Genomic DNA, 17,001 nt, shown 5'->3' on the forward strand with positions numbered 1-17,001 from the left:
CAGGCTGCATCCTACATGAACTCAGGCAGGAACTTACAGCACCATTAGGCACCCTATTCAGCCAAAGCCTGAGTACTGGCTTCATCCCAGCTGAGTGGAGGACAGTCACTGTCATCCCTTTACACAAAGGTGGAACGTCCACCAATCCGGGAAATTATAGACCCATCAGCCTAACTACCCTAATCTGCAAGGCCATTGAATGGATCATCATGGACCTCATCAATAAGGACATTGGCAACTCCCAAACACTTGATCCCACACAGTTTGGTTTCATCAAGGGGAGGTCATGTTTGGTCGACTTCTTTGACACAGTCACCAAAGCCATGGATGAGGGGAAGATGGTGCACACCGCCTACCTTGACCTAGCCAAAGCCTTTGACACTATTCTCCACTCTGGCATAATAGATAAACTCTCTCAGCTAGGTATCATTCCATATGTTACCAGATGGGTAGCAAACTAGCTCACTGATAGAACCCACCTAGTCAAAATAGGGGAACCCACCTCAAGCAATAGATCCCGTAACAAGCGGCGTACCCCAGGGTTCAGTCTTGGGGCCTCTGTTATTTAGTATATACTTTTCTGAGGTGCAGGCCAAAACCAGTGGGCTATGGCTGACCAAGTTTGCAGATGACTCCAAGCTGGGTGCTGTCATCAATTCCTCTAGTGATGTGAACATCCTCCAAGAGGGTCTCACTCAGACAAATGACTGGTGTCAGAAACATGGCCTCAAGCTGAATACCAAAAAATGCATCATCATCTCCTTTGGGGAGAGTGATGTCCCCACAAATTATCACATTAATAACAACGTCCTAAGCATGCAATCAGTCGTGAAGGATTTGGGCAGCCAGGTTGATGGCAACCTGACTTTTGACCATCATGTTGCTTCCATTGTATGGAAAGCCTTCTACATGGCACACCTCATAAGGAAGGGTATCTCATTCAGGGACAGGGAGGTCATAACATCCCTGTATTCTTCCCTTATAAGGCCCATTATTGATTACAACTCCCCTTTCTGCATGTACCTCGCAAATCACATACAGCAGCTGGAGAGGCCACAGAGGTTCCTCACCAGGAGAATCCAAGGTCTCAAACATCTGCCATACAGAGATAGGTTAAAAGCCCTATCCCTCTACAGAGTTTCAAACAGATTCTCAGAGGTGACCTCTGTCTGGCATACAGGGTGATCACAGACTCCATCTTGATAGGACTGCTACATATCCGCCTGGTCTGTGACATCAACAAGACTTGTTGGTGGGACAGATTTGTGTCCTAGAGACTCCCCCATCTGTGAAATAGATTCTCTCTCCTCATCAAGCAGAGTACCCGTTTACCCCTTTTTAAGTGCAACCTGGATAACTGGATGGGAAACAGAAAATACATGCCTGGGATTCCACCCGTGTCCCTGCTGGACAGGGGCAGCACGTGCTGATTTGTGTAAACATGGGCCAAACTCTTGTCTAGGCTTATAAGGGCCTCAGGGCCAATAGTAACTTCCTATGAACTTATTATCATATGAACTGAATGTACTAATAACAAAAGAAAGAATATAAGGTCAAAGTCAAAGTAAACTTTATTGTCATTCAGAAATCACGCAAGTGCAAAAACTGAACCAAATTCCATGCCTCTGGACTCAATGTACAGACAACATATAGACTATTTTCACAGACATTTACACATATAACACCTAGCTATTACATCACAGACATGCAGGTAGGCAGACTATATTGCACATGATTAGAAACACATTTTAACACTTTTTGAACTGAACACTTAAATTGTATGAGACTTGAGGTGAAGGATCAGATAGGAAGGGAAGAATTGTGGAAAATCCATAACTATAGTTGCAAGTATAGAAAACTCTTGGAACAACCTCATGTTGAGCAGGATCAAATGCAGGAATGGTTAAGGAGAGGTGAATTTAAGCCAAAATAGGAAAGATTAATATTGGCCGCCTGTGATAATGCAGTATGCACACTTTGGTTTACAAAGTTCATTGAACATGAGGGAGAAACAAGACAAATTTAGGTTTTGTAAAACAGAATTGGAAACAGTCACACATCTTGTTGCTGGTTGTGGTATACTAATTGCAGAAGAACTGTATACTGAAAGATAGACTTTCAGTGGCAAGACTGTTGCACGGGGGATTGTGCAAACATTATAACATTGAAGTATATGAAAAACCTTGGAAACATGAGCCACAAAGCATTATAGAAAATAATGAAGGTTATATAACATGGGAACACCCACTACCAACATTTCAAAAAATAGATGCGAGAAAACCAGATATAGTCGCCCATGAAAAGAAGACAAAAGTAGTTTTGATCATTGAAATTACTACACTCATTGATTACAGTGTCTTACGTACATAGAGACACAAAGTCATAAAATACCAGGATTTGTAGGCAGAAACAAGGGCAATGTGAAAGAAGGATAGCCAGACAGTTCCAGTAGTAGTGGGAGCAACAGGTCTTATAAAAAGGAATTTACAATCGTCCTTGGATATGTTACTGGTACATGTAACTTCATGTGAATTGCAAAAGGAGTCAGTACTGGGCACATTATGGGTGTTGCTTAGAGCACTTCTGGCTAACATCAAAGACTGAAACAATACTAATTTTGTGAACTTTATACTTTAATTTAGGAATGGGGTCTATTCCTGTCGTAGTATTAGAAACCCAAAAGACTTGGAGAAATTACAAAGTGGGAAGCCACAGGAAATAATTAAGGAAGATCAGCTTAGCTAGACTAGGGCACAGTGGATGCAATGACCTTTTCTGGACACATGCTGGAAGTCACTAAAGAGGCTAATTCGGCTAAATCAGCGTAGACATCTGTGGTTTGCTTCCTGTGCCTAATATTGGTACTCGGGTATCTAGCCCATGCTTCCTGACTATGTTCAGTTATCCACAGACCACAGTAGTGTTCAAATGCAACTTAAATTGCAGAGTAGCAGCTGACCTTCCCTCCCAGAAAACAGCAGCTTTTTAGTAGAGTTTTAAGATGGTGCCATATTTATGATGGAGAGGTGTTCATATGCACCTTAATCAGTAACTAGGAAACTCCTACAGACTCCTTATGGAAGGACAAATCACAAAGTAATTATTGCAGTGTTACACAAATGTAACTTAAATAGTGTAGTAGTGTCCGCCAGAAGAAACAGACTGTCAGCACACCTTGAAAACATTCATTGATTCAGACTGGTGGGTGAGACCATACAGTCATTCAGTCGTAATCAATAAAGTCAAACCAAAACAGACTCCTTCAGCAGGAAGCCCTTCAAGCCTTTAAGTGATTCAGCTTGTTGTTGGGCAGTCCATGATGTAAGCAGCTTCATTCTTTTCCACTTACATAAAGAGAATAGCTAGCAAATGCATCTTACAGGAAAGCAAGGCAAAGACAGTAGCCAACCAGCATGTCATTAAGACAGTAGCTGATGCAAGACGGGGATGTCAGCTGGAAGTTTTTAGAAAAAATGTCAGGAAGTCCCACAAGTCACACATTAAAACACTGTGGTGATAAGTCAATGTTTGCTTCTGGAAGCTACTCTCTACTCTAGTCAGTTTCAAGGTGGTTGATAGATTGAAGCTGTGACAACAGTATGAAAGCTTATTATAAAAGTATACTCTCGCATACTAACATTTTTGTTTTCTTTATGCATATTTAAGAACAGGAATGCCTAACTTGGTACACATTTATGCCCAGGGAGAAGAAACTCTGAAGAAGCAAACCCAATTTAACATTAATAAATGCAAGCAGCTCATTGGCTGCTGTGCCCCTAATCATTAGTGAATGTGGTGACCCCCTAGCCCCTCCCAGCCCATGCCTGCATTTGGTTTAAGGTATGTACTGTTGCTGCCAGAGGTCTTTGTTCTTTGCTGTGTAAAGCAAGACCAGGACATCCAGATTCACTCAATGTACTGTCACTCAGGTAGTACAGATGCTATTTAACATCTGGGGCCAGCCAGAAGTGTCCCATTGTGCTGACTGATAAAATGCATTCCTTATTACATTCAGCTTCCTTTACAGAACTGAAAACAAAATCTGTAAAAGTTGTATTCTTCTTCTGTCTCTTGGCACGGCCTGTAAATTTATTTCTTCTGAACAGTGCTTCCCCCTTGTTTGCAGAGTTCCAAACAGTGCATCTTGGGTTCATTTTAATTATGCCACGCTTGATGGCAAAGGATATTATTGTTCCTAGTCCTAAGGATACTGACAGTATGGAGGAAGGCATTTAACTTCCACCACCTTTACAAGAACCAACTTCTAGTTTTAGACTTCGCTTCTTTGGTAGAACTAGTCCTTTCTCCTGACCTTTAGGAATAAGGCACATAAATCTTTGTCAGCAGCTAAAAAGCTTTTACGTCTATACTTAAAATAAAAGCTTTTACTATTTGGGCTCGTCTGCATGACTGTTTTCTGCTCTGGCTGTATCCAACACTGGTCTTTTTTCAGGAATATTGTTGATTTGGGTCCAAGTTCCTCAGTGATAAAAGTGTGTACTTTTCCTTATTGGTATTCTTTGAATTAGTAGATAATGCACATGTAGATCAGTAAAGACTGGTCCACACATTCTTTTTTAGTAGACGTTTCTGTTTGACAGCACAGACTTGAGTTCAGCCCCTGCTTACTGCCTGAATTGTATAACTGAGAGTTCTGCACTTCCTATTTTTCAGCTATGTGACCCTTAGAGTTGTATCTGTTAGACTCCTTTTCTAATAACTATCACCTGTATCAGAACGATTTCTGTTTCAGGTACTTATGTGTAAAGATGTTTGTTTTTTGTTCCTGCCTGTTCCCCACGGGTCCTGTCAGGCACCCAAGTGGTGAACGTGTAGTGGGTATAATAAGGAGACATTACGCACTCATGCAAGTGACATAGCTCCTGTAGCAGCCCTGGCTCACCTTGCAGACAGATGCTTCCTGTCAGAGATCCCTTGTTGGGGCTCACTGGGGAGAGAGAGAGAAAGAAGAGAGAAAGAAAGAGAGAAAGAAAGAAAGAAAGAGAGAGAGAGAGAGAGAAAGAGAGATAGAGAGAAAGAAAGAGAGAAAGAGAGAAAGAAAGAAAGAAGCACCGTGATTAAGCCAGAGACTAACTGGAGAGAGATGCATACAAACCCCCTTCATCCACCAACCAGAAGGAGCAAGCAGGTGAAAGTGTTATCATTGCTCCCATCCAAATGGAGTGAATTGTGTAATTTGATTTTTACTGGTGCTGTTATTTAAGTGTTTGTTCTTTTTGATAATTTTATACTCTGTTAAGGCTTGTGAGCCAAGGCACTAGAGAATCTGTTAATAAAGACGTATTGTGGATTATCTGTCTGTGGACTTGTTGTTTTTGGACTTTTTTTCATGGTTGTTGTATTACATTCACTAAAAATTCCCAACTTTAAGCATGTATTTGCCATCTACCCCATATCATACACAACATCCCTAAATTGATGTTTCTGAGAATCAAATGTATGTGTTCATATGATAGTGACTGTGCAGAATGCTTGGGTATACTGGCCCATAGATTTAAGTATAGGGGATATATTTCACATCTTATCTCGTAGGTTCAAGAAACAGGAATACTTTATTGTCTGATACATCTCAGTGGGTCAGCAAATGTGAGCTAGTCTCTTAACCACCTCTAATAGAAATTTTAGACATAATGAGGGCCACCTGAGAATTGCAAGCTGATGTACAAAAGGGGCAAAACTACTGGGCAACATTTGGGACATTACAAAGTAAAATCCATAATTTATTTTACATTTGTTAACCAGGAGAGTCCAACTGGAAATATGTCCATTTTCAGTGGTGGCCTGGGGAGAAAAGCTCTAGAGCAGTAAAATCTTAAACAAGAGAAAGACATGTTAACCAAAAGGTTCAGTTAAACAAAATGTAGAGTACACAATCTTTATACTTGTTATAGAAGTATAGTACATATAAGATAGTGAGTTAACCTAAGAGTGTATTTGCCAACATTCACAGGCTACATTAATATGTACATGTTATAGAGGTGTTTAATAGCAAGTATAGCAGGAAGATGGAGTAGATAACTTCCATAACTCATTTCTACACGAGAGCCATGCTATGTCCTTTATGTTTCTTTACAGTGTTCAGTGATACTATTACCCCATGTAGACATTACAAAAGCAATAGATAAGCTGTTACTCTAGTTGCTGAAAGCAGAGACATATGAGTTACTATCCAGGGGTAGTACAGGTACATAATCTGTGATTCAGAAGTGTGTTTTGAGTAGTTTTTTGAATTGGGTGGTCGAGTTATTTATTATGTGGGCTGGAAGGGAGTTCCAGATTTTGGAGTTGAAGTGGCTATAAACGAATCTTCCTGCCTCATTTTTAAAGTTTGTTACCTTAAGGAGGTGTTGGGTACTTGATCTCAGGGATTTGGTAGTGGTGTAAGGTTGGAGTAGTTGCTGCAGAGCTGGTGTGTTGCCTGGATGATGTAGTACTTTGTAAGTGCTAGTTGGTTGACTTGAAGGGTCAGGGGGAGTTCTAGCCAGTTGAGTTTTTTGAGGCTTTCACAGTGGTGGGTTCTAGAAAGTGATCCTGTGGCGAATCTGGCTATTTTATTGTAGCAGCTATCTAGTTTGCTGAGCTCAGTTTTTCGGAGATTGGTAAGCACAGGGGAGGTGAAAAGTAGGGTCGATAGGAGGTGTGTCCTGACTGTGGTAACTTTAGAGTGACTGGTGAGAAACTGTTGCGATAGAGTAGGCCCATTTTTCTGTGGACTCTTTTTTATGGTCTGGGAGATATGAATGTCATGTCATATTTAAGGCTATTGTCATTTTCGAGGCCTAGCAGTTTGGCATGACTGCTGGGTGTGACGGTAGTGTTATGAGAGGAGATTGAAAAGTTAGATGAAGAGGGTGGAGATCTGTGAGGGCTGAAGAGGAGTAATTTAGTTTTGGCTGAGTTTAGAATGAGGTTTTGGTTAGTGATCCATGTTTCTGCAAGGGAAAAGCATTATTGTGTTAGGGAGAGGAGGTGGTCAAGGGAGTTGGCTGAACAGATAATGGTGGTATCATCTGCATATTGGACTCTTGAGGCTTTGGGTATGGGGGATGGTAGTTGATTAGTAAATAGGGTGAAGAGTACAGGACCCAGGATGGAGCCTTGGGGTACCCCTAGGGAGACAGGCAGTAAGGGAGAGATCTGACTTTGTCATTTTACAGCTTGTTGCCTACCATCTAGGTAGCTCTTAAACCAAGAAATAGTAGAGAAGCTGAGATTTAAGGTGGTTAGTGTGTGAAGCAGTTTTTCATGGTTGACCATGTCAAAGGCTTTAGATAAGTCTAAGAGAGTTGCAGATAATGAGTGTGCTCATGTATTCAATCCACATTAAAGATAAACGAAACTGATTTCTCCTTATGGAAATTATTCCTTTTGTGTATAGTAAAGCAACTGATGACTGTGTTAAAACTTCACTTTATAGAAAGTCACTCTTCACTAGCAAAACGGTAAGGTTTTAATTGTTTGCCAGCTAATTACCTGCAGGAATGAATGGGCTGTTTACCATGCTTTATGCTTCTATACTGTATTTTATTTTGATAAGACACAGATAATGTTCAAACTAAGTAGTTTGAACACCTTAGTGATATTAGGTTCATGAAAATGATAAATGTTTGTGTATAAACATACCCTCAAACAGTCTGGGGCCAACTTAATCTAAACATACCTCTCAACCTGTTAGAGCAAGAAATCTGGACAAAACCATAAGTGATGGTAGGACAAAAGCCCAAAAATAAGGAATTTTTTTTAAAATATTGCTTTTAGAAACTAAGAAAGTAGTAAGGATAACTTGTTTTGCAATTTGCATGAATTTTCTGGAGGGTATGAAGTCTAAAACTCAAATGTCTGTCATGATTTCCTGACTTCAGTCTTCAGTGATTTGCTACAACCTTATGAAAAATGGACCAAAAACATGAGGCAAAAATCTGGACATTATGAGAAAATCTGTACAGTTGAGAGGCATATGAAGTTGGACACAATAAGTTAGGCTGGTAGGAATTTTTTAAGTCAGAATGAAGAGAAATGTATCATTTAGCTAGGCACTTTTATCTCCCCAGGTTTTACTAAACACCTTCAAATTGTTTATATGCGTTTAAAGTACTGTTTCTTTTTTAATGTTTGCATTTAGGCTGTTAATTAACTATGTTTTTTTAGAGATTCAAAAGTGTAGGTTAGTTTCAGCTAGAATGAATAGCTTGCTTTGACCACTAGATGTCACTGCTGTTAAAAGGTTTTGTAGCTTTCATTCGGAGTGGGAAGTAATGGTTTTAATACTTAACTTACATGTCTCCCAACTGTATTGATTTTCGTCATGTTTTTAGTCCATTCCTCATAAAATTTGTTGTTTCCTGGCAAATCACTGAAAATTTAAGTCACAAAGTAATGACATGTATTTAAATTTCAGACTTCATAACCTCTAGACAATGCATGCCAGTACAAATCCCATCATTCGAGCAACGTTTTGAAGTTTATAAGAGCAGTATTTAAAATCTGTCCCTATTCATGATTCTTTGTTGTCCGGTTATTTTAGGCTTTGTCCAGATTTATTGCTGCTTACTTTTTTAATGGTTTTGATTACATTCACTGTTAGATAACACTGAAGAAGCTGTGTAGACTCTAGCATTGTATGCAGTGAATGACTTCAAATTTTTTTTTTATGTACATTGTGGTTTTGCTGAATGATTAAAGACGTTTTGAACATTATTGTGATTTTGTAGATTTTCTGCTACTGAATGCTGTCTTTTTTGAAGTTTACTAAGTTTAGATAGCCTATTAGTGGCAGTATTAAAAGTTATTGTCCAGCAGCTGGGGCCTCACAGTCAGAGTGTGGTAGCCTTGCCGCTGCAAGTTTTTGGAACACTACCACAGGGCTAGGCATCCCCTCCTTGGACACTCACATCTCCTTGCCTCTCTTTCTGTCTATTGATTTCAGGTATAGTAGGTTTCTAAAGGTGTATGTATAGAGTAGTATAAAGCCACAAGCTTACCAACCCTTCCCTTTAGGATAGGCTTTCCCAGCATAGAGGATAAGGGAATTCCCTCTATCACCCTCAATTGACTCTTGATTTGGACAAGGAGGATTTAGCATACTCAGCTCAGATCTCTTAACAACAGACTTGTGACTCAGATGGTGAGGATACTATATCGTCAGGCTCCAATCGAGAGAGCATCTCCTTTGAAGAGATCCTTTTTTTCCATCAAGTATCAACAATTTATTGAAGACAGTAACATCAACTTAACACCATTACTTAATAAATTCAAGGAGCAGTAATAGCCATCCACTGTATAAAATTGTAAAAGTCATGCAAATTCAATAACAATTCCTCATACCACCTGATTTCCATCAGTGTTTTCCTTCTGTTCTTAAGTCAAGAGACAAGCCAATTTATAAGTATCTCCCATTTTATCTCCCATTTTTTAAACAAGAAGTCATTACTGGACCTTTGCTGGGATTTCAGTTCTACAGTATGACGTTGTTGCATTAATTATGATCCAGCAAGATAGGGAGGATTCTCAATGTCCATTTCTCCTTTGGAGAAATCCGTTATCTGATGAGGGAACACTTTAGGAGGGGATTGAGGGAGGTCTCCAAGTTGTATAAATGGTATTTGGTATTTCTTAACAGTGAAGATCCCAGCCCAACAGCTCTCCCTCCCTTTTTCCATGCCATCAGAACTGCTAGCATCTAAAACATCCAGTGGGTTTTACTGAGTACCAAGCACTTGTGTAAACATCTCTGAAACTTTCCTTTTGCTGACTTAGCAGTGGTCTCTCTAGACACAGCTAGGGGATTGAAACTAGCCTAAAGATATAGAAAGCAGAGTGTTGGACAATGATGATAAAGTGTTCAATGCATCTACTTTAGACTTTAAGTGTGATAAAGTGTCAAGGGCAGATCCTCAAACAAATACAGTATATGACAAAGAAACCCCAGACAGTGACCTGAGGGATGACATTTCCAAACTGCCTCAGGTAACCTCCAACTTGGGAAAGCATGCCATCAAATATGGCTGTGATACGGTAGTATTTGGTTGTAGTTCAGTAAGCTTGGACTTGATATAATGTAAACAAGTGAAGCTGTTTTGTTTTGAATTGTGATGTGGACTGGAACACCTGAGTCCCATGTATGCATTCAGATCTGGGTGTTGTAACACAAGAGGGTGAAGGACTAATCTACTAACTCACTTAATTTTGCAGTCTTGGTTTGATTTCTTCAGTTTCGACTTGTGTCCTGGTGCATTGTATAAAAAAAATATATGTATTTGATGATTTCCAAGAATTCATACTGTATTTGCTTATGTTGGACATATCAGCTTCTCTTCATGCTGATCTTAAGTTTTACAGCAGAAACATTTGATGCATTTACTAATAATACACACAAACTCTTTTATATTATTTTATTTAGTAGGAGTGGGGGAGCTGAATTAACTGTAACTATTACTTCTTAAGCTTTGCAGTTAATATTCAGAACAGCAGCAGTGGTTTTTAAGATAGTTCCTTGGTGTTGTTTTAATTCAGTAACTCTTTCCTGTTTCATCTTTTTTTTTGTGCAAATGAAACATCCTTGGAATGGCAGGTGTTCTTTGTGGAATCTGTCTGTAACGACCCTGAGATCATCTCTGCAAATATAATGGTAAGTTATCACTTTTAATGTTTTATATCTAGTCTACATACATTTACAACAGATCAAAAACAAAAATTGTCCCTTATCTTCCATTTCCTTCTTCCTGTCCTCTAGATTAATGTTTTTACTGTAATATCCGCATCTAGCAGTAAACTGTTTATTTTACCTAGCATTTTTCTTTCAATCTCTGATACCCACCTTATCCAGTTAATAGTGTCTCCGGAGCCAGATCCTGTTTTGGCACTCCATGGATTCAGGGAATCAGAGGCTGTCCTGGCAGTCACTGGATACAGGCAGTGATAGGACAACAGTCGATTGCAGGAAGCATGTGCATGCACAACAGAGTGCACACACACACACACACACACACACACACACACACACACACACACACACACACACACACACACACACACACACACACACGCACACACACGCGCACACACACACGCACACACACACACACACACACACACACACACACACACACCTGCTGGCACTTTGAAGAACCACTATTTCACGTAAACTGTGCCCTTTGGATGTTGAAGGAAACTGGAGCACCAGGTGAAATCCATGTGCAGACATGAATTTCACATAGACGTTCCCTAGTCAGGAACTAAACCTGTGGACCAAATTGTTACAGACAGTAACTTTATTTATTTATTTATTTATTACATACTAAATCTAGAGCACTTGATAATAGTTTTCAGCCTTACTCACAAACACTGGCTAATCTACAATGTATGTACTGTACCTGTGTACTATGTATGTATTCTACCTATGTTCCAAATTTCAGCTGTACACCACAAATCTATTAATTACCTTTATTTTTAAAAATTAATATTTCTTTGTTTGTTTCTCTCCACTGTAGCTGTTTATGTGCTGCATACCACTGTAAAAATATGTCTCTTGTAATTTGTGTGTATACTGATCATGTCTAAATAACTAAATGTGTCTGTAATTTTTCTTTGTGGAGCTTTTCTCCCCGGGCCTCTGTTGAAAAAGGGCCTTTTCGGCTCAGTCAGACACCCCCGGTTAACAAATGTAAAATAAATAAATAAATAAAAATAAAGCTAACTGCAACCCCAGTGCATCACCTCTTTAATGCTAATGTTTAATTCACATAACACAGTGGTGAAGCAGCAAGTGCTGCGTACTCCATGCTTTTGGTTTGCTGGTTGATTTTTGGGCGGGGTGCATTCTGTGCATTCAGTACATCTTCAAGCCCTTATGGATTTTTGCTGAGTTTTCCAGGTTCCTTCCACAACTAAAACATATTAAGGTATTGGTGAGCTTCTAAACTACCAGTAGGTGTGCATTTGTATGTATATATGGTCTTTTGCGGACTGGAGTCACGTCCCAGATTGTTCTCCTGTTTTATGTCCATTGAATACTAACATAGGCTTTGGCCGCTCTGTGACCCTGAATAAGATAAGTAATATTAGAGAAAATGAATTAATTGATGGGAATATTAGCTGAAGTTCTAAGGTGATCCAGTCCACACTCTTATTTTATTTATTTATTTATGTATTTCCAGTTTGGTGACTGGGGAAGTCCACTGGGCTCGAAGAGCCCGTCTTCAGTGGAGGCCCGGGGAGAAAAGCTCCATATACAAAGTCTAAACTACATAATACAGAATACATAGTACAAAGTAAAAGCTACATATTTCAAAGTCAACACAATTCAATACATAGTTGCTAAAAGGTGAGAATAGCTCCATAATACAAGTATAAACTACATAATTCAGAATATATAGTACAAAGTAAAAGTAACATAGTTCAAAGTCAACAAAATTCAATACATAATTGCTGAAAGGTGCAGTAAACACCTTGTGGGTGTAAAATGGTAAGTAAGAACAGCTGAACTGCAATATATATATATATACAGTATATCTTGCATATTTACATGTTTGTAGGCTGAGAACAGTTGTAGAGGGTAGAATTTGTTCATAGGTTAGAAATGTTAGATAGTGATCTGAGAGTAGTTATTCGGGGATAGATCCCTGGTAAGTAAAGGAAAGAATGGCACTTTGGATGTGTCTGCAGTCTCTGAGTTGCACCACTGGTTCAAATCATCTCACCACCAAATATTTTCTCAGACTACAGCACCTACCATCCTCCCATGATACTTTTCACATGCTTTCTGTCTTTAGAGGTCCTTTGCTGCTCATGAAAACTACAGCATTGGAAAACAACCCCAATTTTTTTCATTGTGGTTTTTTTTTCTGTGATTTGTGGATTTTTCTTCCCAAATGGCAACTTCTGTCACCATATAATCCTGTCAGGTCAGATTATTCTTTTTTGATGAATTTTGGTTGTTTTTGTCCTCAGATAAATTTATATCTACTCCCTAGGCCATGACTCTTCCATGACATGTTTCTTCTGGTTATTGCTCTGGGAAATTTGTTGCTGGTTGGATTTGTAATGTTTTTGACTTTGACTTCTATTTTGTTGATTTTTGACTTGGCTGTGCTTCAGACCTGGTCACTAGTATGGATTGCTGTGGTTTTAAAAAAGTGCTCAAAGTATAGCCAACAAATTCTGCCTTAAGACCGCTGTACCTTCTGTATTACTTGCTTTGGAGCTCTACATGTATAAGTTGTAGGTTTATGCTAAGCGGTAGCCACTGTAGGCTAAGCCAGCAATTCCATAAAAGAAGAAACCTTGTAAGAGAGATTATAGATCAAAAGATGATGGTAGGAGGTGGAGTTAATTTGTGAGCTATGAGTATATTTTTAGCTTGAATTGAGCTATAGAGAAGGGAAATAGGGAGAAATTGTAGAAAAGTGAGTAAAAGAGAAGCAGAGAAAGAATAGAAGTATTGAGATGGGATGATGATTCATTTGACATCAAAGCTTCTAGACTTTTGGGATGAATTTTGTGTTATACCATCCATTCATCTAATGTAAGTTTCAATGTTGGTAGGGTTTTACACTGTGTCATATGTAGAGGAAGCGGTCTCCATAGGCAAGTGATGGTCCAGGTGATGAATTTATCCCTGAATCTGGACTTGCCGATTTTTTCGCAATATATCCCCACTGCTCCTCCTAGCCATTTGGCCCATTTCTTCCACATCACTAGGCTGTGGGTCAATCACGAGAGGCCATCATTTGATCAGCCATTGGATTGGTTCATGATTATTTTCTATTTTTTTTTTTTTGCCTTAACCTTCCAGCATGCATTTGGTGTAGTCTGGAAGTGGAATGTGCAGTAGGTAAGAAGGTCTTCTCAATTCTGCAAGGGGAGTTACCTTTTATGCTGCCCTTCTCCATCCCCCCAAAACATGTAAGGTGGTATCTCAGATCCCATCCCAGGGAAGTTGCACCTCCCAGTGTGCCACCAAGTTTGTGAATGCTCCACACTTCCTTGAAGAGGTGAGCAGGCCACACCCCTTCATTCCATCCTCATCCTGTCAAACCTCTACTTTGCAGGAATCCTAATTGAATCATAGTTGCCATGGTTGCAGTCAGAGCTACATCCAAATGTGCCATGGATTCGTGCTACGTTGATATTTTGTTGTAAGACTTTGTCTTTGGAGCAGGTATTAACTGAGAAGTTCTTCTTTTTGAGAATAAGATTGTTTTGTCTGAATAAGAGTAGTTTTTTAATCCCTTCCTTCTTTTGGTTATAAAACAGTGTTTTTTTTCTAGTTGGAAGAGTTGATCAGAACTGTACACATCAAATGGAGCATTGCATCGCATTCAGTGACAGAATGAATGACGACAGACTAAGGAGGTATTAGAACAGATTAGGATTTGGACAAGAACCCACAACTGATGAGATGAGAGAAGTAGAAAGATTTTTCTGATGGTATTAGAGATATGCTGATTTAAGGATTGCTGATTGTTTATGTAAGTTCCTAAATCCCAGAATACAATGTTAATCTTAAGGTGACTTCCTTTTATGTTATACTGTGCAGGAACACTAGATTTATCAAAGTTAATTGCAAGATGTTCCTTTAGGATAAGAGGACTCTAAAGATGGAAAGAATTAACTTTTTCTTAAAGATTATTGGCTTTGGATAAGAGTGAGGACAGCTTCTATCTGTACCTCATACCAGTTTCAGAGCCCTAGGAAAGAAAGCAACCAAGCTGAGAAGAGAGGATAATGAATCTATCTCTTGTACTGGTATTTTAACATTAGTAATTTCAGATACTGAACTGTCAGGTGTAACAAGATAATGGTGCCCTGGTGAAGACATACTGGCAGCACAATATGTCTTTTGCATTAGAATTAGGGCTTACCAGGCTTTCTTCCTCCATGCCTCCCTTTGTTCTGCATGTTCTGTCTTTTCTGAGTGAAGCGTCTTAGTGGTCATTTATTATTACAAGATAATGGAGGATTTATTACAGGCCCAGATGAAACTGAATTTTATCCCATTCAGGCCAAACAAAGATTCTGTTTCTCTCCCTTCATTTTTGCATCCCTCTTTATTAGTCCCAGTTCCAGTGGCAGTTACTAAGGAGTCTGACAGTCCCAGTCCCCATTGCTGCTGATGCCACTAGATGCCCTGGCATTGATCACTGTTGGTGCAGCAGGCCTTCTGCTGTTGGCACTTTTGGCGGCACATCTGTTTTTGGGTGCCAACTGTCCCAGCCCTGATACATTAGTGCTGGCAGTACTTTTGATTAAAAGCCTTAGGGTTTGACAACTTGAGGTTCATTGGCCTTTGATCTTTAAATGCCAAAGGCTTAAACTCTGACACCATTATCAGTCAGAGTGTTGACACTGATGCCAATACCTCACTTGGTATCTACATGATGTTCAGTGCTAAGCTCCTGATGTCAAAGCCCTCCATGTTGTCTGGGTTTTTGGAGTCGATTCTGATTCGGAATGGGCACTCTATGGTGGAAGAGCACCCCTGTGCAAGTCTTACTGCCCCAGCTCCCACTGAAGATGTGTCTCACTCGGAGTATGCAGACCCCTACCTCTCTAAGACTAAAGGAGTGGAAGAACTCCAGAAATCTTATGACAGCAGATCCAGCTCTCCTCAGCCAACTCATCCTCTGTCTGCCATCTGAGGAACCTGAGGATGTGTAAATGAAGAGGAGGCATCTCAATTTACTTTTAGTCTCCCAGGCCATACACTGAAGACTGGAATGAGGAAAGCTCCCTGCCCTCCCCTATCCTCCCAATGACCTCAAATTTGGGAGGTCCTAATATTAGTCTGGGAGACACATCCTCTCATCTCTGAAGAAGCTTCTTCAGAAGGCTCTCCACTCTCCCACATCAGAGTAATGAGTGGTTTCCCTGCTCCAGGAGGAAAAAGGTAATATACTTGGTTTCCTGGGAGGCTTGGAAGGACACAGACATGGTGGCCCCTATACTGAGAAGACCAGACTGCATCCTTTGGTGGTTGTCAGATTGGGAATCACTGGTAAAGTCAGCTGTTTTAGAATGTATCATTCCAGTGGCAACCTGTACAAGGGGAACCAGCACCTTAAAGATTGTTGCTCCACCACAAAATCAAAAAATCCAGAGCTGTAGATTACAGTGTGAATCACTTATTTGTATCTTCCACATTTGCAGTAAGTGTGATCTTACAGATAAATTCCACATGACACTGAACAGTTGCCGTAAAACCAAGCAGGACTTAGAACATAGCTGATGACCCCAGCTACAATGATGGTCCGTGTTTCCAACTTTTCCATGTTCGTGGTACACATTTCTGTGGATTGTATGGCTAGGAAAGAAGGAACTGGCATTATATACATCCCCATGGCTTGCTGCAACTAATGGACTTCAATGAAAATTTCAGGACATCCTTCCTGAATGTTCTCTTCAGTAACTTGGTGTCTGAAGTTTTTTGACCACAAGTTGGGGAAAAGCTCCAAGAGAGTGAGCAGGATCGTATTACTGCCACTAGTGTGTATTTTTCAAACCCCAAAGTTCCAAGCAGATATAGTTTAAATGTAGCTCTGAGTAGCAGCAGAACTGGCAGACTAAGAGAAATCAATGTGGCCACGGCTGCTTTCATAACTTATATTTCTGGGTTCTTAGCAAGCTGCTATATCTGAATACTTTAAACACCAATGTAACATTTTTGTACCCCCCCACCAAAAAAAAAGTATGAAATACTTGCCAGCTCTCTACAGACACTGTCATACAGTAATCAACTTGCAGATCATATCCCCTCTTTCAGATTTAGTTGTCCTCACAAGACCCAAAACTAAATATGTCAGTGCACATCAGCAGTGTGACAACTAATATCAGATGTTCTTCGTGTTTCACTGTTGCAGTCATCACATTTAGGTTACCCCTGCCAGGGTAGCCCTCAGCCGGTCCGAATACCAGAGGCTTAGTATTTCTGCGTCAGTTGCTGTCGCATCAGGACTGATGTCAGGTCATCAGTAGTATAAAGTA

General features: G+C 39.9%; 1 protein-coding gene across 3 annotated transcripts in view; it reads left to right on the plus strand.

The window, feature by feature from the left end:
• The window catches only part of LOC122807151 (6-phosphofructo-2-kinase/fructose-2,6-bisphosphatase 4-like), an 877,767-nt gene that overhangs the window by 307,455 nt on the left and 553,311 nt on the right, over positions 1-17,001 (plus strand). For all 3 annotated transcript variants that reach the window (XM_044078168.1, XM_044078167.1, XM_044078169.1), the window contains one exon: positions 10,592-10,648. In XM_044078168.1, the coding sequence (XP_043934103.1) occupies positions 10,592-10,648 (57 nt within the window). The remainder of the gene's footprint in view (positions 1-10,591; positions 10,649-17,001) is intronic.

The sequence above is a fragment of the Protopterus annectens genome, chromosome 7.part0 (genome assembly GCF_019279795.1).
Source record: "Protopterus annectens isolate FY-2018-M chromosome 7.part0, PAN1.0, whole genome shotgun sequence".
In the NCBI taxonomy this organism is placed as follows: domain Eukaryota; kingdom Metazoa; phylum Chordata; order Ceratodontiformes; family Protopteridae; genus Protopterus; species Protopterus annectens.